Source organism: Trematomus bernacchii, unplaced genomic scaffold (genome assembly GCF_902827165.1).
Source record: "Trematomus bernacchii unplaced genomic scaffold, fTreBer1.1, whole genome shotgun sequence".
In the NCBI taxonomy this organism is placed as follows: domain Eukaryota; kingdom Metazoa; phylum Chordata; class Actinopteri; order Perciformes; family Nototheniidae; genus Trematomus; species Trematomus bernacchii.
The window spans coordinates 6,869,744-6,892,363 of NW_022987973.1; the positions used below are offsets into that span (position 1 = coordinate 6,869,744).

Genomic DNA, 22,620 nt, shown 5'->3' on the forward strand with positions numbered 1-22,620 from the left:
AAAGAAAAATATATGTTTTTTAAAATATTTTTTACATTTCAGATTCCTCTGCGTACCAATAGCGGGAGCTGTACATGTTGAGTACCACTGCTCTATGGCATCCTAATCGATGACCAAATAAACCTTAAACGCTTCAAATTGGAATGAATTGTTCGTGATTTTGCTGGATTTCATTCGGGCGTTTTGAATTTGTTCAATAGTTAAATAAAAGCCAAATTACTGGAAACAGGGTTAAGTTTGGGGGGTGACATGAAAGATTGTACAAGATTCTGTACAGGCCTGAGTCAGGGATGTTGTGGTTAGTCCTTAATGTAAATATTATAGGATTGTAAATATAAAAGATTGTCTTTAAATAGTAACAACTAACGTGAATTGAAAAGCAAAAAGGTTTTTAAATCTTTAAACAAGACATGCTGAAACGTTAGCTTATGGTTTATAGCCTACACTGCCGATATGAAATGTTATGGCCTTCTTTGCAAAGTTAAAGGCCCTGTGATTATTTTGGTCATTAAAACCACAAGGACATCTTTAAACCCAAAGATATTTGTTCAAAGTGATGCATGACGACACAGATAACAGAGTCAGTAATGGCTTTTCTTTGTCACTGATTATGCTTAAAAACAACTGAAACCATGATAATCAAGATCTTTCGCTGAGCATCACACCTCCCTGCAGGTTTAAGTGTGTAAGCTGCACAACAGGCATAATAATAGAAAATGCATTAAACAAGTACTTTACCCACAAGAGGGTTGTTTGTTTTGTTGAAGTGTTTCAGTCCAGTAATTTTTTTGTTATAAAAATGAAGCCAAAATGTGATGATCAAAAACTGCAAGCAACTGCTATCACTATATTTATCTCGTATTAAAGGTGGGGTAGGTAAGTTTGAGAAACCGGCTCGAGATACACTTTGTTATATTCCATGGAATGCTCTTAACATCCCGATAGCAATGAATATCTTAAGTGCTTTGACAAAAAATCCATAAAAAGATGTCATCTGTGGAAGCCGTAGTACTGTAAAAAGTACGACCAATCATTTTAGCCGACCCGGCTAAAATAACTGGATGGCCTACCTGCCTGTCAGCCTTCTATCTGTGCACAAACTTATCTCGTGCCCTCATTGGTCATGTGCGCGTTCGTGTGTGTTGGAGGAGGGGCTCTATAAAGAAGTAGCAGATTTTCTCCGGTTGTGTATTTTCAAATTCTAGCGATCTCGAGCCGGTTTCTCAAACTTACCTACCCTACCTTTAAAGAAACACAATTTAGTTATTTCCATTCCAGTGCTGACATTCTTCAAATACTTCGTCCTTCACTCTCTCTGTGTGTGTGTGTACATACATGAGAGCATGCACATATTTAAAAACCAGATAGAGGTGCGTGTCCAAGTATGTTCACGTCCCCTCCGACACATCTGGCTCTTGTTACAGCTGCTGTGACCTGTGTGTGGTTCGGCTGCAGCCCAGCCCCCATCGCTCCTCTGTGGGAGCGCTGGGTAATGACTCCTCGCTGCTGCAGTTCCCAGGACCCCCGGCTGTTTGGGTGTTCGCTCCTTTGCTTTGCTCTGGGCTGGGGGGGGGGGGGGGGGGGGCTCCTGCTGACCAGTTTGTTATTTTTCTCCTTCTTTATCTTCAGGGGGATGTTTTTTTAAGGAGAAGGAGTGAAGCCAGACCTGTATGTCAGGATGTCCAGGAACACTATGATGCACTGCTCCTCAGGATGGCCTTCTTACATGGCCTGGTGGGGCAGGTTTTAGATAGTAATTATTGGTTTGAGCTAATGCAGTTGCCTTTTTGTTATTCACTTAATCTAAAAGATACACAAGGATAACAAAATGTTATCAGTGGCTGAGCTGGAATGAAAGTCCTGACCCACATCTCGTGCTTCAGGCTATTTGCACCAGATTTCTTATTTTAGAAAGAAAAGTTTATCTACAAAAATGCAATATCTACACATAAGCCTATAGTCAGCTGCCTGAAAATGTAGCTTAATAAAATACCTAAAGAAGTAACCAGAAATGGCTTACAGGGATCTTGTCATCTTGTCATACTTATAAAATAAATCAGATTGCTTCTACCCAACATTGTGACATAACTGCTTCTATGCAAGAATACCACAGCTAAAGGTGGATCAAAGACTATTCTCCGTTGCCCAACTTGTTATGCGGTAAGGAGTGTGTAGGCGTGATTCTGTTTTGTTCGTTGACACCGAGAAGGTGCGACAGATGGATGACAGCAACTCAAGATCGCTGCTCGGTACTTTGTCTTTTAACTAGCTCATTTCAAACCTCTCTGCTTTTGTTTGATACATTCATCTTGTTCAAGTTATCTTGAAATCATTTACAAAAACAGCATAGCCTCAATCATGTAGACTACAGTAACATCTGCATCTATATTGCGGTGTGTTATATCATTTATAAATTCAGGTTCACCTTGAAGAGTTTGGGATTTCTGATATGCAACATCAGCTTCTTATTTGCTTCAACTATTTGCAAAGATTTCCTCTTTGAACTGCATTACAATGCTTCAAGTTAAAATAACACAACATACATGATTTTGAGCATGTTTTAAAAAAATAAAATAATGACAGAAGATAAATTGAGGTTTTATTTTACCATTTAGGATACTTCATTTTAAATTAACAGAAATAGTATAACACTGGATCAGTTATTTGTGTATGTGGTTGTAGTGGTTTATAATTTGTTGAGGGTGTTTTAGCACCAAAGACCTTCCTCTTAACACAGAGCAAATATACTAACATTGCCGTTTTTTATTTTTTATTAAAATAAAGTTTTTATTGTCTCTCAGAAACATGGAGACTTCTATCTGCTGAGAAAGTGTGTTAAGTGCACTTCAACCCTCCTTATCATAAGTCAAGTGTTCACATGTGGTTATGTATTTATTTCGTCCCTTTTTTCAAACTGAAAATAAGTTGACTGCCTCATTTGTTTCTATGATTAAATGTGTATTTCATCAAATACAAAAAGAACATTCCAACTGCAGCACAGCTCTCTTAATATCGACCATTAAAATACTCCATATCAGTCGACCACTAGAGTGAAAAGCAAAAGTCTCCCGCTGCAGTTAATTATCTTCCAAAGAAGAGAAGCTTGCAGTGAGATGGAGTGAGATCTGGGTCTACTTAGAGAGAGAGAGGACGGGGCGAGGAATAAAGGGAGGCTCTCTCATCGACAGCAACACAACGACGAAAGCCAGAGGGACCAAAGAGGCTGCAGAGATGCGCCACTCTGCTGCTGATCAACCACACCGAGATGAGAGACCATCTTTCTCTGCATGAAAGGCCCCGCCTCTTAATGGGTCCGCACCAAACAAGTGCCTGCATCCAACCGTTCTGACTGAATTGTGTTTGCAGCGCTATCATTACTGCACTTCAAAGCAGCACCATCTCTGGCGGGACGTGCTACACTCTACGGGGCTGCACACTCTGTTGGAGACATCAGCTCTCATTGGCCAAAGTAGGCCAAAGACGCAGTACACAGGGGGGTGCGTGAAAGATTAATGAAGATATTGCACAAGTAAACCAGCCTACAAAACATGCTTAAGCATAATAAAATATTTAGAAGTGGCGATCTATATAGCTGGTGTGTTTGAGCCAGGTGTTTGACTCCAGGACCCTGAAAGGCCCTCAGGGTAAAGTAACATATCATGGATGAATAGAAACCGTGATGGCGTTTTAATAGGTGTTTTTTATTCAAGTTTGTTTGACATATACACTAGATATCATTAATAATTAAAGAGGGCAGAATCAGCGATGTATGAATATTGCAAAAACCATATGGTTGTTTTTTGTCAAAAGATGAAGGGCTTTTTGTGTAGCTATGAAAAGGAATTCCTCATTTTCATTATGATTTAACGATGTTTACTCCCCCTTAAAGTATCTCTCCACAAAATGTACTTGATATATTAAATGTTCTGTGCTTCTACAGTTTATTGCTCCTTTTGTGTACATTAGAATATTGTAAAACACATCTTTCTGTTCACAAAGATTGCAAATAATAAATGGCAGAAATAAGCATAAACCCTCTCAATGTTAATTAATTCCTAAAAGGCTATTTCCATTTTCATGTGGGCAGATTTACTGACAAGAGTGCATTTTAGTTGAGTAAATCCTATTATTCATTTCAATGCAGCTGGTGGAAAAACTGAAATAAGCCACAGTTTGTGACATTTTTGTTAGGCCCCGGCTCCACGGGAACGCATACGGCAAAACGCATCGGAGTAACGCAAACGCAAACGCAAAAAAGCTTCCGCCCACACGCAATATACACCGGATTGTGTCAAGCTCCACGAGACGGCTCCGTTTACATCCAACCGCTGGAAAAGCTGCAGTACATATGCCGAGCCTGTACGTGGCGCTGTAACTTCCTCCACAAAAGCAGCAACTTCCTCCACAAAAGCAGCGAAGAAGAATGGTTGTCATGGCTGCACTTCTGTTTATTCTCCTTGGTGGGGGCCGACGGAACCGGGCAGAGTTTTTCGCCGGTCAACGTGTGTTAAAGTTTAAATCTTCCGGACAAAATTATAAAAGTGCCGGTCAAAGGTCTTCATTGTTATTTATTGAGCTTTAAAACAAATGAATAACGACGATATAATGATATATAATCATCAAATACACAGAGCCTGTCTCTTTTTCCTCTCTTCTCACAGTGTCAGTGTCTGTCTCATGCAGCAGCTGATCCTGTAATGATGACTCGACAGTAAAAATAAACATATTTATAACTAGTTTAGGTAGTTTGAGAGGTAATTAAAATAGCTAAGGGTGATGATCTGACTTGAAGTGTGTGTTTTGCTCCCGCTGCATCACAGCGGGAGGAGCCCGCTGTCTCCGTCCTGTCAGATTAGACTTCACTCGCGTTTATGTCCATATCGAGATAAAGATAAATAATCTGAATTCAGTGTGCAGTGTACTTTTGCGGGGGTGAGCAGCAGAGGCGGGGAGAGGCGGGGCTATTGGGTCGTCATTATCAGAAACGGATGACCGTATAGGCTACCACACGGCCCCGTTGGACCCCCCAGAGCGCTCCGTTCCCAGATCTATCCACCTTTGGACCCGTTGTCGTTTGCAGGGTCTGTTTCTACGTTTCCGTTACGGCGTCGTTGAGCTTAAAGGGCTATACGCATGAGAAATATGCGGATTCAACCCGTTTTCGTTCCCGTGGAGCCTAGGCCTAAGTGCATTTCGCTCTTTGCTACATAGTTAGATGAAAGACGTGCTGGCATCGCGTCAGGAGGCTACGGTAAGGCGGAGAAGCAAAGAGGTCTTGAAAGGTTCATGTGAAGGCGTTGGTGATTCTCGCTTCTGGCAGATGTTCCGGTGGCAAACCAGCACAAAAGTGAGGAAACACCTGTGTGGGATTCTACATAATCATGCAGAGCAGCTCATCTCAGCACTCAGCAGGCAGCTTCTTCCTCCATCATCTCTGGGCCAATCATATCCCGTCAGAAGATTTTCCATCAAATCCCTATTTCTCCGCAGTTAATTGCTTCACTTCTCTAGAGTCCAATTATGGTGTTCATACCTTCAGCCTCTCATTTCTGGTGTTTTCCGATTCACTCAGGTTGTACTTTTCAATAAAGTTTCAACTGAGAGATGTGAGAGAAGCACTTATCAGTTCGCACAGGAAGAACGGTTTAGCAGAGCCTCTCAATGGAGGTGTTGCAGTTTATACAATGATGTCTTCACAGTATTCTGACAGGGTGAGACATTCAACAATTACAAGTTGTTGCAGGTGAGGTAACAAGTGCAATTTTTAGAACCAAGGAGAGAGGACAAAGAGTGCACAACCTGTATTTGTAAACTACAGTGATTTCTTCGAGGACCAGCACTTCGAACAAGTTCCCAAACACCAGGCACATGCATACATAGACATCAAAGTGGGCTTGAGCCCCTGCCCTTTTTCTTCCTCCAGAGAAACGAAAGTGCCCTTTTTATGGGGTGCTTTGTTTTCTTCTTTTTTTCAATAAATGAATATATATCTAATGCTGTTTGCGCACAGTTTCCCTTTCCAAAAATATATTGATTGAATACAAAATAAAAATATCAGGTCGGGAAATTAGAAGTTCCGATGCTCTCTCTACCTACCCTCCCTCCCTCCCTTCCTCCCTCCCTCCACGTCTCCTACACAGCGGTGCGGACAGTCACTTCAGACAGACAGGTAGCAGCACCTCCCACCTTAAAGTCCCATGTTATGCCGGCTTTTCTTGGCTTGTTTGAAGGTGAGTGGAGATGAACAATGACTAAACTGCCAGTGCCTCGAGTTCACAGCTAATTAGCCAAAATACTCTATAGATGAATTCAGACATAACGATCTTTTTGCCTGTAATGTCCTGCCTTAAACAGTAACTTCATCATTTTGATTGTTGGCTGCTCATTTAATAACTATTAATTTTACTAGTTTGTTGTCTGCTCTTGTGCGTAGTGAATACTAAATAAGACCATTGTCTCCGTGTTAGCTGATTATTTTTGTAGAATTCTGTTGAGTATTAAACAATTGCGTGAGTGTGAGGGTATTAAAATTAATTGGTCAGTAAGTCAGAGATGTGCAACTATTTTTTACTTTTTGTTTTAAAAATGTTTTTTATAAATTATTATGGGAAGTGCCCTTTTTCTCACTTGAGTCCCCCAAAATGTCTGTGCACGTCCCTGCCGAACACTTTCATGACTTATGAATAAAGATAAATCATTGTAAGTCAACCGAACATGCCTCCACCCCTTTCCGCAAACTACATACGGTTCAAACTACATTATTTAATTGAGCAAATACTGACACAGATTAATGAACAAATAGAGACATTACTCATGTCCATGGGGTGTGACTTCAGCAATTATGTTACCACAAACATTGTGTAAAGTTGGGCAGAGACAAATTAATGAACATCGTCCAGATCAAGTGCTTACAGTAAAATAGGGACAGGCAGATTATAGATGGATATGAGAATAGACCGTGTCTGGGATTTTAGAGATTCAAATAATAAAATATAGCTTAAAGTGTTGTTATTCCTATCTTTTTACATTGGCTTTTATTTCTATTTGAAATGTGTGTGATGTGTTCTGTTATTATGTTTGTTCCTTTCAGGACTCCACGTGGTCTGTGTTTTGTTTTTATGTTGACCTTACATTTCTGCCTCATATGGTTATTGTATTCATGTTTCTGTGGTCTTGATTTTAACTTTTGTTCTTACTTGTGAAGCACTATGTGAATTATATTTCTGTGAAAGGTGCTATAATAAAAACATATTATTATTATTCAATTTCGAGAGGATGCACAATGGAATACTGACCTCGTTGCCAAGTGAAATTTACTGATGAATACGTATTTTTTATTAACATGTTTACATTGCATTCCTCTCTCTTTGCAGGCAAATGGGATCTTCAAACCCAAAAGTCATATTAGAATCAGAATCAGATACGCGAATGATATCACTTTATATATTAATATGAAAAACATTTTTAATATCCGATAGTGCAAGACCCTATGGAAAAGGGTCTTTCTTTTTAAGAAAGCTTTAAAAATATATAAGGGAAAACCAACCAAATGTGGAAGGAAGAGATTAGAAGTTCACGCCGCCGCCATATCTCGAGAAATTATTTTCTTTTTGTTGTGAGCTGATTAAAATGGGAAGTCCTCACATAGGCGTCCTTCAACTTCAGTGCTGCGTCATGAGTTACTGATAGGAGTGTCATTTCATCTACTCCATCAGAACTGCAGATAATATCCATCTCCTTTTGCCCCTTCTTTAATCTTGTGCTGAACAGAATATTAATAACATTCATAAAAAGGGGTCTAACCACTTCTGACAGGAGCGAAAATAGGCCAAGATGGTGCCACGGAGTACAGTGGGGGCACAGTATGCCCAACACAATCCTCCCTCACATGCAAAGCCCTGGGGTGGACCGGCAGAATGAGCTATAAAGGCAGGCGGCCTTCAAACAGACGGTTTTATCCTCCACCAGTTACAGAAAGCACTGCTCACAAGAAGGGAAGTAACACGCCTCTGAGAAGTGCTACATTTTACTATGAAGTAGAATAGATGACTTATTTATTCATTCATCGCCTTTTTTTTCCTCTTTCACCTCTGGTTATGAACAAACTAATGCAAATAGAGCGTCTATGGAAACCAAGGGATTTATCTTGCATCCTCTAAACACAGTGTCATATAGATTTGACATCATTTTAGTTTTTCTTGAAGAAACAACAATAACCCGTTTCATATTCCAGGACCAGGAAGCAGGAAACTAATATACTTTCTCAGAAATGGTGCTATTCTACAATCTTTAAAACGACACTTGAGATTGTGCAGCTTTGATTCTCAACAATGACAGAAAACAAGAGTTATGCAACGAACCCAAAGGCTGTAAATTGCATAACACTTTGCTCAACAAAAGGTAGGGCCAGAAAGCAGTTTGTTTCCTGATACAGGGCTTCGTCAACTTTCATGAGTTGCTTACAAGATGGAAGAGATGGTGAATCAGAGGCCACAGTCAGAGAAGAATCGTTCGACATGTGACCTCAAAAATATTAAAAGAATCCACAGTGGTTGACGGACGTTATGTCCTGCATGAAACTTCAAAAGATCAGATATTCACTTCTATACTCAAACCGGACCTTTCAGGACGCCTGGGAACCTTTTTAAATGCATTCCACACTCTGTAAAACGACCTGCTATTAGTATAGCTTACATATGTATGTGTGTGTGTGTGTATGTATACAGTAGATGTGTATGATTATAGGTATTTGCTGCATGTACGTATATGTATTACATGCATATATATTCATTTAACAATGTCCCTGGTAAATAATCGTGTGTATAAGAAATTGTGTGTATGAGGCTCGCTGGCAGTGAATGTAGGGGATTACTTTAGTCGTTGTTATTCTTTGTTTGTGTTTTTTTGTAATTATTTTGTCTCTTTGTACATACAATCAGTACAGAGTAGACCATTGTCTCATTTGTATGCATACATTTTGCTTTCCACTTCTAATGACAAGCATTACTTATGCATTGTCGAAACGCAATAAAAAGATTTTTGATCAGAAAAATATTAAAAGACTCCATCTAGCACTGTACTTGAGCAGTGGAGCTAACCGATCAATTAAAAAAAAGTGTAAAAAAACAATGATTCTTATTCTCCTTTATTTTTTTGTAACCCGTGTCAGGCCTCAATATCAAATCACTTCTTACAGTGCCTCTAATCACATTTGCCTATTTATTTAAATACTGGCGTAACGAAGGTGCAATTGAACCAGACATAGCTCTAAAATGTTCCACTGAGAAACTGCAGTGCAAGCCTGATGATGTGGGCAAGAAAAGGTCTTTTAAAATGTAAAATAACCATCCAGAGATGCAAGCTGGCAGTTAATAGCCATTTACCACAGTGTGAGTCAGCCGTTTCTTAATTTTATTACTTTAACTTAGGTTTAATTATTCCTCTTGTTATAAAACGGGCCTATAATGTAGAAGTGGAGTCAAAATGAGAGGTATAATCCATTTGAAAACCCCCTTGGTCACAGCAACCTTCTATTTATTAAACAGAGTGCTTGATTAGTTTCAGGTACATCGTATTCCTTATTATCTTTTCAAAAAGAGAGGAAAGATGAATGATATGACAACTATGTAAGGGATAGAGCAAAGGGGGGTGTAACTCAACTGAGACAGCTGGTGCAGTTGGAATTTTTACATTATTTGCTACTGTCAGCAAGCGTTACCTTAAAGTTTCCTCGCTGACAAACGACCAACCCCACTGTCACATTGGCGCTCAGGCCCTGATTGATTAGTAGTGACAGAAGAGGGAACTGACTCCAAACGACTAATGGCCCCGACAAACCAAACCAACCGCTAGGAACTAGAGTCAGCAAAGACGAACAGATGCATCACATCTGCCAGATGACAAGCCTGTTGTGGTTCTAACCTTCAAAGTACAAAGAAAATATCTATCAAATATGAGGCATTATATTGGACGTTAAAAAAAACATTTAACGCCAAGTAAGCCGGTTCGAACCCTGAGCCAGCCGAAAATGTCAGGCAATGTCCTCGTCTCCGTCTCCCACTTTAATCTCTTAACCTCCAATAAAAGGCCCTCTGGCCAAAAATACATTTTAGTTTTACAGGCCACATTACTGCTACTACTAAGAGCAGCAGCCAAATAAAGATAAATAAATAGTCAAAGAAAAACAAGGAACGGCAGGAACCACAATAACACTCGATGGCGACTGGCGGCTTTATGTGGGGGTTTCCGGGTAATGAGTTAACTTATTACTTTAAGTAATAAAGAAAAGGAATTACCGTAGCAATTTTTTTTTTAAATAACGCATACACTTGTGTAAATATCAAAAACAAAATGTGAGCAGTTTCTGCTTCTGCTTGTATTTATTCTACAGTAAAATGATTATCTCCGAGTGTTAGATTGTTGTTAACTGTGACGTTCTTTCATCACTGTCTTCTGACATTCTATCAATAACATAATGATACTTAGCTGGCAGCAAACATGTATAACTTTAACAAATAGAAATACGTATCCCATAGCAGTAAAAATGAATTCAGAAGTTGAAACTTGCCGTTACAGTAAATCAAATCTCTATTATCCTCGCAAAATCATTAAAAAAAATGATGTTCTACTCAACATGTGTAGCATAGAGTGCAACATGAGAATGTTAAGTATGTGTTCACTAAAAATGTGCCTTCGCCTGCTTGACAACATGCTGCGTGTGCCGTGATGGATTGTGATGGATCATAAAATCTGACATGTTTAAGACATGGGGTTTATGGGTGCCATAGTCTGAGTGGGAAGAGAGAGGGCGAGGAAAATAAAAAAAACGACCATCATCAGAGCTGTAAAACCCGCCCAGCTGCAGTCTTTGATCCTCCCCTCCAGCTCTCCTGCCTGACACCAACACCTGAACACACCACAGAGTCACTCACCACGCATAGCTCACAAAGCGACGCTCATTTCCCTCGCAGCTTCAGGCAAAAAAGAAAAAGGGCTTAACAGATTTGTTTGTTTCCATCTCTGAGGTAATGGCTTCAGTTTATCAATGAGCAGTGACGTCCTGAATGCAGGAGTGTCTTTAATACAGTCATCACTCGTGGTTATACCCCAACTTTCAAAGTTAATGAGCAGAGAGGATGCATCAATAACACGGGCTTAACAGATGTGACTGTTCCATGTCATTTACTCTGAGGTTCATCATGGCCATGTCAAGGTGCCAGTCCTAATACTGACCGTGTCCAACGGGAAGCCGTCTGAAGCAGTCTGAAGCAGGCAACTTAATAAAAGAGCTAACAGCATCTACATTCAACAACTATTAAACAAAATAATCAGTAGATTAATCGATCATTTGAAAATATTAGGTGTTTTCAGCCCTTTTTTCATTTTGTGATTAGGAACCAGAGCTGAACAATTACTCAAAATGATACATGGACTAAGAACATCGTTTCCAAAGAAATCTGCGGTTAATCAGCCAATCATTTAATTGGAGCTCCAAACTGAAAAATGCTTCATAACAGATGTTTTTTTATTCATTTTTGTAACCATATATTTAATTTCAACACGACATGAACTTCCACAAGAAGAGGAACAACCAGTACATATAGAAAAAGGATCTTCTCTCTCTTTTTGTTTAATATGTCAAACTGACATTACTTTTGAAAACCGTTGCCATGGTTATAAGGAAACAGGTAACGAACAGATTCTTTTGCAGCACAGGATGGTTTCTATGAATATCTTTAAAGAACAAATACCAGGCCAGGTCAGGCTGCTCCTTGGTGATCTGGTGAATTGTAACTGAGGTTATTTAACAATTTGACAAAAAAATCCAGCTCAGGGTTATAAGTTATGAAGCAGGTTTAATAAGAAGAACAACTGCTTTCAGTAAAAAATCTGGAACATCTGTTTTTACTTCAGTCCATGTTTCACATTTGAGAGCTCAAGGCTTTATGCAGCATTTATGCAGCAAACTTTATTGAGCCTTCTTCATGAGACAGGCCCCTGCTCTGCCATTTTTCCATCTTAAACGCTGTGTCAAGACTACCTCATCAAACCAGCTCTAGTCAGACAAACAATATCTGTTTTCCCTCCCTCAAAATATCATTAAATGGTTTGCAGCAACTTGCTGGGAGCAACCAAACCACACAGCTTCTCGTCTACTGGACGCAGTTCTGTAAGTACTCGGGTGTGATTATTTTGTCTGGAGTCCTGGGTGTCCACAGGCAATACATAGTTAAAGGTTTAAAGTAAGATTACTCACTAGTCTGCGTGCTATGATTCAGAGCACACATTGCATTCCTGGTCATGACCAGAAACACCATATGGTGCAAAGCAGAACATGGTTCCCTGGAAAGTGCTGAGCCTGTTATTAAACATCTGCAATGAGAGCTGCTTGTATTCAGTTTATATGGATTTTTTTTCCACTTTCTGAAAAAGTAAAGGCACACTTTTAGCATCCTTACATTCCTCATGAAACTTTGTTTATAAACCTAATTTAGTGCAATGTCACACTTAAGCCTGACAGTATAAAAGGTACATTTTGCAATCTGCCAATTACAACTCAACTACTCCACTGCACTTCTTCAAAACAAGTATGGAGGAATAGATGATCCTATAATGTGGTTTGATGTTACATATAAAACAATATTGATATATAAACTAGTATTTAAGTATGACATAGGTACGTACATTTGTTAATATACTTTGAAAGTTGTTTTTTAAAGAGTTTGGGGCTGAAAGAAGGATCAGCCTAACCTAACAGCAACACGTAAGAGTAAGTACAAAAACTTACATTGAACCCTAAAACGGATATTCATTGCTATACAAACCTTTAGTCCTGCTGAAGACTTCATAATTTAAAAAGTCAGACATTTCTTTACAGACAATATAAAAGGATCATTTGTTTGCACTGAGGTCAAACAGGAAGAGATAGAAAAGTGAATTGTACTAAAGCAAACAGGAAATGTTACATTGCCTGCTCTGTGCCTGGCAAGCAAGAACGATTTTAATAATCCAAACCTTTTACAGAAAGTGTGTTGACTGGAAACTTATTTTAGCTCAATCCAACTCTTGTCAGTCAGAAGATAATAATCAAACCGTGTCTGGTGTTTGGGAATTGTAACCGTTTTGATCCAGGCGTTGATTATTTGACATATGAGCAGCTTGATGCCAAATAGTTACAGCGCATAACAAATAACCAGGTTTTATTCTCACCTTGCACCTACACTGTCCTCAAATTAAAAAAAGTTGGTAAGAAAAAGGAAGATTATTTGTGTCTAAACTTTTAGATTGTTCTAAATAGAGAGTTCAAATGCAATGCCATGTGTTTGAGGGGGATTTTATAATCCAAGTCATACACATTTGAGTTCACGCCCACAGCTCAACTAAAGTTCACTCACATCTTCCCAAGTTGACTCACACCACACTCCCCCACTGCCGAGTCCCTGTTGGACACCGCTGTCTACACATATGGAAAGTTTTTTTTCAGCCTTTACATATAGATCTGTAGCATGAACGAGCAAACAAAATGTTTTTGTTATAGATTACCATTCTCCTATGAAATTGGGACAAAGTTCTAATCATACTATGTTTCAGCGACTTTTTACACAATTGCTCAATATGTGCTATTCTTTGTCAGTCAACACTAAAACCACGTTGTTAGTCATTTGTAGCCCTTTTTACCCTTGTATGTTTTATAACATTTTGAATCTGTTCCTGGTTTTAGATTCAGTTGTGACTTTAGACTGTGACTTAAGACTATTGTCATAAATGGTTCAGTAACAAGTAAAGCACCAGAATTAAAGATATATATATTGTTGCGACATGCATGTGTGATCAGTACATTTGAAAGAGCTGTAAAGGATCCTTTGTGACAATAAAGCACAGACTAGATGTAATTTACTGGTGATCATCTTACCCTACAGTCACACAACAGCCTGACTGAAACTGGCTTATCATACAATTTGGAACTACTAATAATTTAGTATTAATAGATTCATGTGTATGTCTTGGGAATGACGAAAGCAGATGAAATTGTGGGGAAAGGACAAGCTGTTCTCCCACTGAACATTACTCTCTGGCAACTAAGCCAACAGGAAACCCCAATAAAATGAACTATAAAAGTGATAAAGAATCATAAATAACTCATATAATCATAAACGAGCACACATTAACAAGTCAGAGATTATACAGTGAGGAACAGCAAGTCGACCTCCTTTTAATGCAATCTTTAAAGAGGCGGATGCATCCTGCAAAACATTTGCATAGTCAAAATGTAGTTGGCTTCATTCTCCACACATGAAGCTAGAATCACCCCTGGTCTAAAGCGCCATAGTTCTTTGAGCTTTTAATCAAACCTAACCATTATACTACTGCAAATGCATAAAAGCCAAAAAGTGCATCTTAGTACTCACATGTCCTTGATTGATGAACCCATGTTTATTTGCGATTAGATCAGCTCCCTCCTGACCTCCAGGTATGTGGACAGCCCATGTGTTCGTGTAGACCTTCTCACACAGAACCGGTTCCAGCCCAGAAACCAGGAAGACCAGCAGAGGCCCGAGTAGCAGCTCCTTCAGCCGGAGCCTGCGGCCAACAGGGGGACATGAGGGGCCAGACGCCATGGGTGCTCGTAGCGCAGCACAGTCTCTGAGCACAGCGCCTCTCCGACGGGCCGGGGCTGCCCACAGTACACGCAGGTGCACGGAGAGACAAAGAAAGGGGGCAGTCACAGCTCACCTGACAGGAAAAAGAGAAGAAAAGAACACAATAGAGAATAAACATCTGCTATGTTTAGAAAGCTGTGTAAAAGGCAGACAGTTGTGAGTCATGAAACTGTTACATGGAAGAAGACTATGTACTATGAAATGACAGGATTAGAGCTACGATCAAACCTGAACCTACATGAACCTGCATAGTTTCTGTATGAGCCCGACCCGAGTGACAGCAGTTGTTTATGGACTGAGCCCATATTAAAAAGCCGCATTTCCACTGTTCAAAATGCACTACAAGCTAAGTCAAATAAAGTAGTTTTGTGACAAAAATGTTCAACACAATCCAGAAAGTGTTTCCTCATTAATGAAAGGTGGGATTAGGAGTCTCTGCTTCAGGGAAAGGATTTTCAAAAAGCAGCGATGTTGATATTCAAACTATGCATAACATTAGATTATTGATTATAGCACTAATAGCGCTTGTGTGTCCTTTATCAAATCAATTCTTAATCGACTAACACTCAATCCACAATTGTGTCGACTAAACCAATAATTGATTAATCAAAAGATCTGTATATAGGTTGTCTTTTTTAGAGACGAGCTGAAAGGTTTGTGGAAATCCTTCATGAAAAAAACCCCCCAACAATTACTTATGACTCAGGATTTCATTTTCGACTAAGACCAATAGTTTACCAATTTAGGGATAACAAGGGATAAACAAACAAGTAGAACTGGAAAATGGGCGCTAACCACACCAAGCCCGGAGGAATTTCTAAAATGAAAGCCCGGCCAGCCCGAACCAGGCAGGTCCGACCAGTTTCACAGAGGGAATCAAAACGCTATAGCTTCAGGGGAACTATTCATATTAGGCCAACAAAGAACATTTGTTCGAAATGAGATTTAGTTTTTCCCTCAAGTGGCTTCAATGTATGATTGAATGGGGAACAGATACAGGGATAGAGGAATAAACTGTGAAGGTTTTCAGATCTCAAGATAAATGAAAACAGACTTGTTGAAATGGCTAACATTAATCAACACTATCGAGTTATATATGATCTGTTTTGACCATGAGGAAAAACAGCCACACCAACACTAGTCTGGAGCAGGCGTACTGCAGCCAGGCTAAGTACAGGCATCTGATAATCCCACAGGAAGCAGCGAGCAGGACGCCAAGGCCAGGCCTGATGTTGTGGTCAGACACACAGCAGCAAAATCTGGCGTTTACACTCCCGTGGGAGGGTAGATGAAGCTCACGAAAGGAAAATGCTTAGGTGTACTGAGTTGCATGCAGAGGTGGAGAAGTGTGGTTGGAAAAGCCAGACCTCTCCTTGGAAGCTGAGGGATCGCAGCAGGTCAGCCTCACTACGACGTGGAGTTTAAATTACTGAGACAGCCAGCCGCTGAATGGCTCCGGCCAAGGAGAGAACGTACACACTTAAAGTGTCAGAGAATAACATTTCACTGCAGCATACAATGCACTGATTTGAGTGTGGGTATGTCTTTGGAGTGAGCCTACACATATAGGAAGCCATAAGAACACCTCTTAATAAATGCCATTTATAAGACAAAGCAATATATCATATGATAGTATAGATACAGAAGCCAGAGCTCATGGTGTAATTGTTTCCTGGTGCAATGTAGCCTCTAAACTGTTGTTTGGACCGAGGAGGGTCAGCAGCGCCTTCAGTCTGTTGACACTATTACTCAAAGTGCCATCTCTATTGTAGCCCCTGAGATGACTGGAGTTCTCTGAATAAAGTGCTTATTTTTCTTGGTTTCCTCCTTCTTGCAGTGACATTGTTCTTCTGCTTCAAGTCTCTTTAGTTTTCTCATCTTTCTGCAGGTGTCAGACTTGTATAAAACAGCCCCTGTCCTGGGATAGCTATCGTATGAACAAAAAAACTCAAATTGAACTCGCTGTGCCACTACTCCACATGAACAAACAAGCTCTCAAATTGCTCCTGAAAAGTTTGTTGTGAAGAAAGAATGATGTGTTTAGAGGCAGCTGGGACGTTCATCATTAATAGTTTATTGTTCATTCAGCGGCTGTTTCTTAATTGGACTAAATCTATTCACTGAGACGCTGATACATAGACAAACTACAAGGGTACCGCGGCTGAGGCTGTTCCCATAAGCGAATAATAATGTGTGTTACTGCACCATGATTCAGATCTGCTCCAAAATGTAATGGGTTCTTCTTCTAGGCCCGTGCTGCACCACGGTTAATGAAATCGGCCAGTCGTTTTTCCCTAAGCTTGCTGACAAACAGACAAATTAACAAACCACACTGAAAACCTAACCTCCGTGGCAGAGCTAATAAATTCACAAAGCTTTTAGTAAACCCGCGCCCCATTCCTAAATGTTCAGCTATAACAGACAAGGATTTTGTTTGAACAGATTAAATACCTTGACAGGTATTTTTGCACAACATGTACAACTCCAAATTCAGTTTGTTGGTTGGAATAGGGCTGCTGTTCTGTGTTCATTTACATTTAAATAACAAGAAACATGAGGCGAAAACCTGCATTTTTAACAATGAGCTTCCATTAAATGTCACAGCCAATTTATCTCAGTAGGCAACATTTTGTTATAAATGGTCTAATGGAAGAATTACTCTCTCTTCTGTTGAAATCCATCTGATGTTCCCGTCAGGCTGGTTACTCAGAAATTCCTTCCTTGATGAGATCACGTCTTTCTTTTGCTTATGTTGTTGAAACAAATATAGCTTCTGTGAATCACTTCCATTATAAGTGGCATTTATACTTATGTGGTTACTACATTTCACTCTTATTGTTTGCCAACAAACCTAAAATGTGTTTTCCAAATGAAGCGCTGCTTTATCAGTGGCGATACAAATCAATGTTAGAATCCTAATGCAATATCCTGACCCATGTGGAAATATTATAAGACGTAAGGTGAGAAAGATACAACCTAACACTGTTTTAAAGACTTGATGACTAGAGTAACAGAGGAACGTCTAAAGGGTTAAGAGAGAATTTATCCAATGTGTTGTGAAGCCACAGGTAGCTGCATCGTTAGCGGTCGGCCTGACTGAGTTGGTACGGCAAGCTGCTAATCCGTACAAGCATTTCAGCAAAATATGTTAATTTCATTTATATGTGGATAACAGCTAGTCGCACAACAGAGACTACTATTTAATAAAACAAACACCACGTATATTTAACCAAGCAGATCAAATCGGGTGCCGTGTCTCTCAAAGTAACACGCAAATCCCTCCACCGCGTTTTAATTCTACCTTCCAGCTGAGTTAAGCCTATTTAAACACATAAACACAAACAAATCAGCCTACATTAAGAAGCATGGATCCAAACACAGCATTAATTACATGTTTACTTTTGTCTATCATCTGCTCAGTTCCCACTGAAATTGAAGAGAAACACAAGGTGGCTATTTAAAGAAATCTAAAGTAATAAGATTCAGATTACATTTATTGTCTATTACAATTTCATAAAATGGACATTTGTCTTCTGTGATGCCATAGGACGACAGCATACACAACAATAATGCCCAATGAAATCTTAAACTGAACAAGTGGCAGTAACAAGGAATGAGTGAATTGTTATTCTATTGGCATGCAAGTCCATCCAAACATCACAAAAGTGCATGATCCTGAGTTAGTATGTAACAATAAATAAAACAGATAACAATTTAATTCAGTCAAAAATTAAAATACAGCAAACAATTGAAAATAAGCCAAAAAGAAACAAAGACAGCTTGTGATAAATCTGTTGGCACAACTCACTTAACTTTGCCCTCTGTCCTTCGATGCCACAGGTAAACAGAGCGAACGGTTCCAAACCTCTGTTTGATTTCCAGACACACATCGACTTATAAGCTCTGACGGCTGTGACCTCATCAGGGCGCTCAACCACTCAGTTTCTTTAACGTCAGCGTGAAAACCACACACCATGGAGCAACTACTGCCCAACTCCTTTATTGTTCCCGAGGAACAGAGGAGAAGCCGACCGTCGCACTGCGAGTGCTCTTTAGTGTTTCCACGGTAAATGATTCCATATGGCAGACTGCGATAACAGAGGTTATAACACACAGAAACTACACCAAATTATAATTAGCCAAGTATCATTAAACCCAAAAGGATAATACCAGCCTCATTACCGCACTCATCAGGATGTTTTTAAAAGAAAACCGTTTACATCTCATCAGTTTATTTTTACATTTTAATGAGATATAAATTAGCTTTAATGCAATTAGCCAATATGAACCCTTTTCCACACACAAGTTTATTTTAATCACCTGTTCACGCATTGTGACAGACATAAATTCAATATCACAGAGCGAGCGCTCAGATAGCCCACTGAGATTTAGAATAACAAGCTGAGTGTGTGTGGCAAACTGCTGAAATAACACTGAAGTTAAATGAATATGCCATAATCAACACTTACAAATCCCACATTGCATTAACAGCTAAATTATTCCTCAGTTCCTAAATTGTGACAGTGATGTATTCTCATGGCAGATAGTATAAAACGGGGTTCATTACTACAGCACCAATAACATCATCATCACATAGAAAGTGTCATACAGACAGCAGAATACGCAACACCTAATTTCCTTCCCTTCAGAGTAACTATCCATGTGTGGAGGCACTAATATTTCACTATGATTAAGGTTAATTACATAGAGGTTTTACAGCCAATGTGCTAGACAAAGCCTCAATTTTGCAAAACATGGTCTTTATTGTAATTGCCAGCAGCAACTCAACATTCAGACCATTATTATAACAAAGAAAAGGTATTAAAAGGTTCATTGTTATGTCTTCTGGTTTCCAAATGAGTTTTTACTCGTGTGCCTTCATCTGCAACAGGGGCACTTATTCTAAAAGCATATATTATGTCAAAGCAAATGTTTTGAATCTTAACTTTGTTGTTTGTGTAAAATGAAGGTGTTGAAAACACTTGCTATGAGTATTTTAGATGTTTAACTTAATTGATCAATATCTTGTATATTCTAATGTTTAAAAATAAATCTTATAAAAAAACAACCGCATTTAGGCAAACACAAAAGAGTGTGTTATTCGCAGAAGTCTCTTTCACACATCTTTCAATAGAAGCTGAATGACAAACAGAACGCAAGGGAAATGATATTCAAATATGTGTGCAGGTAACTTCATAGACTGTCGTGACATAGTGCTTCAAGTAAAAGGGAAACAAGAGGAAAGGAAATGGTGGAATTGTACACCACCTAAAGAGTCAAAGAAATCCTCATCCTGCCACAATGAGTATAAAAGCCTTGTTTCAGGATGTCACAAAGCAGAAACACCTTCATGTTTCATTCAACACCTCCTTCGCCACATTGTTTGTCTTGGTGAATACAGGATATTGATAACATGGGAGGGTTTTACCTCTTTCTTCAGTGGTGTAGGATTTCCACCATTGAACTTTGTATTTAATATGACTGTATACCTGATATAACAATGACCCCACCCGACGAAACTACCATAAAGTTGGTCACAAAGTATTGAATGTGTGCAAAGTGCGATCATCTTTGTGAATCCTTCTTACAATGGGAATCTATATTGTAAAAGCCATTGGAGGTTATTGCTTGACGGACAATTAGCCTAAACAAGTGCCTGCAAACTATCAAAAATGTCTCGCCTGTTCTTCATTTTATCCCTGGTGGATCTGTTTAAGACAATTAGTTAGTTGGTTGGTAAACATCAGTTCAATTGCAACTTTTTGTTAATCAATTAATATGTTTGAGTTGTTTTTTTAAGAATAAAAAGTCCAAACTCTCAAATTCAGCTTTAAAAAAGGCTCAACAATTCAAAAATGTTCATCCTCTCTATGACAGTAAACTCAATATCTTCGGGTTGTGAATAAAACATAAGATTTTAGGAAGTCAGTTGGACTTTGGGAAACACTGAACAACATTTTTCACAATTAAAATAATCTTTGGTTGAAGCCTGAACTTTTTCAGATGTATGTAGCATGTTCAGCATTAACAAATAACTTCCAGAATACTTTCTACTACACGGATACATCTCACACAATCTCAATTTCTAAGTTAAGTTTTCCTGAGTTAACAACTAGTACATGCATTTAGTTAAGAGGCTTGTATTTCAGGCATCAACTTTAACACCCTACTAAACAATTGTATCACACAGTAGAAGGAAGCAGTCACTTATTTCAGAACAATGCGCATTATCTTTTTGAGATGCCTTGTTCTCATTTGGTAGCCTACATGTAAGTGCATGCAACGATGTCATCAACATTGCTTAAGTGTTTATTCATAATGATCAGTAGCTTAGTATTGCTTCACTGGAGAGGTATTACAGTGTCGGGCTTAGTGGAAGCACAGACAACACTAGAAGCTCAGTTTAAAAAATGAAGCAAACTTATTTCTGTGAAATGGCTAAAGCTCAGGCCCATGTTTCACAGGAAGTTAGAACATGTAGAAAACAACAAGCCAGCCCAGTCTAACCCAACAAAAATCAGCTGTTTTTGCATTGATTACTCCTTGTGTCAAAGTTCAGTCGTAAACCCACAGCCTTCATACTCGCTGATACACAAGATATTAAGTGTAAAGTGTGCCCGTGTAAACAGCAACATGTCCTGTTTTTGTCAGAAAGGACATAGTTAAGTGGAGCAGAGATTAACTGCAGGAAGGAGGAAAACTTCTCCGGCCTGTAACGCCACAACACTTGAATGTTTATGAAAGTTAAGATGTTTAAATGCATCAGCTGATCGGGGTAACGTGTTGAGCATGCCCTCTTTTGACTCACCTCACGCGTTGATAAATCCGTGACAACAACACGTAGTCATTATTTAGCCCGAAGCGGCGGCTGGAGCTGATCCGATGATGACAACTCCTCCGCTGGACAAATATGTCTGAAACTGCACCGCGCTGTGATTAACTTGACACCGCGGTGCTCACAGGTGCCTCCCCCTTTTCCTCTCATCCACCCCTGAAGAGCATTTCCGACCTCACATTTTACTACTCCCTACCGAGGAGCACAAACACACATTCCTCGCAGACACAACCACAGGAGAACCGGACGCAGTCGACGTCACCTCGGGGAGCGGGTTGCCCTCCTTCACGATCCCACAAACACTGACAGCAAACCGGGATCAATAAGACCCCAATGCCTCCCTGTCCTGCCCGGTGCCAGGGTCTCTGTGGTACCGGAGACAAACTCGCCGACCACGCAGCCCCAAACAAGTACAATCACAAGCTCCAGCACAACTTACAATCCGCTTAACTTACCCCCTTTTACATCCTGTTCGACCCCGGCGTGTTGTTGTCTCCCCCCGCGGTGTTAGGACCGACGACCGCTCGGCGAAGCGGTTGAAAAATTGATAAGAGAGAATTGCTGGTTATAAATAGTCATGATACCCCTCCGGTGTACCGCTGAGTGGTCCGTGCAAGCCCCAGGAAATACGTCACGGCCACGGACAAAGTGGAGCCGTTGGAGCAACACCTCCTAGCGGACAGCGGCGCGGCGACACCTCCACCTGCCGGCCAGCCGCGGAACTGCACCCTCCTCCGCAGACACGATCATTTATTCCCAGATGGATGGGGAACACAGATGGAAACACTTGATAGATGCACAGGATGATGCCAGAAAATGCCATCTTTATTGAGAAAACAGTTTTTGCTAGTAAAAGGGCAACAAGGGACGAAGGGGGAAGGAGGGGAGTTGGATTGTTGATTTTGATGCTCTAATTGGTGCTTTTTCTGCATCAATTCATGCTAGGAATGTCTTTATTTACACTCCAGGTGACAATTCAAAATTGAATTCAATGCATTTACTGTAGGCTCTGATATACTCTGTCCTGCTTTCACATATTTACTTGTAACTATGTGTTACTGAGCATCACAGATTAGGCATTTAATGGTTGCATTGAGCAGGTTATACAGGTTGTCAAAATAAAAT

General features: G+C 39.8%; 1 protein-coding gene across 3 annotated transcripts in view; it reads right to left on the reverse strand.

Annotated features, from left to right (window-relative positions):
• Window positions 1-22,120, reverse strand: part of furina (furin (paired basic amino acid cleaving enzyme) a) — an 83,771-nt gene extending 61,651 nt beyond the window's left edge. The window contains exons 1-2 of one of the 3 annotated variants that reach the window (XM_034117023.1): window positions 21,951-22,120; window positions 14,409-14,733 (exon numbers count right to left, since the gene is read on the reverse strand). In XM_034117023.1, the coding sequence (XP_033972914.1) occupies window positions 14,409-14,618 (210 nt within the window). In that variant the 5' untranslated portion in view covers window positions 14,619-14,733; window positions 21,951-22,120. Of the gene's footprint in view, window positions 1-14,408; window positions 14,734-18,468; window positions 18,537-21,468; window positions 21,633-21,950 lie in introns of those variants that run through there. The other 2 variants (XM_034117022.1, XM_034117024.1) reach the window with 2 other exon arrangements.
• Window positions 22,121-22,620: the final 500 nt, after the last annotated feature.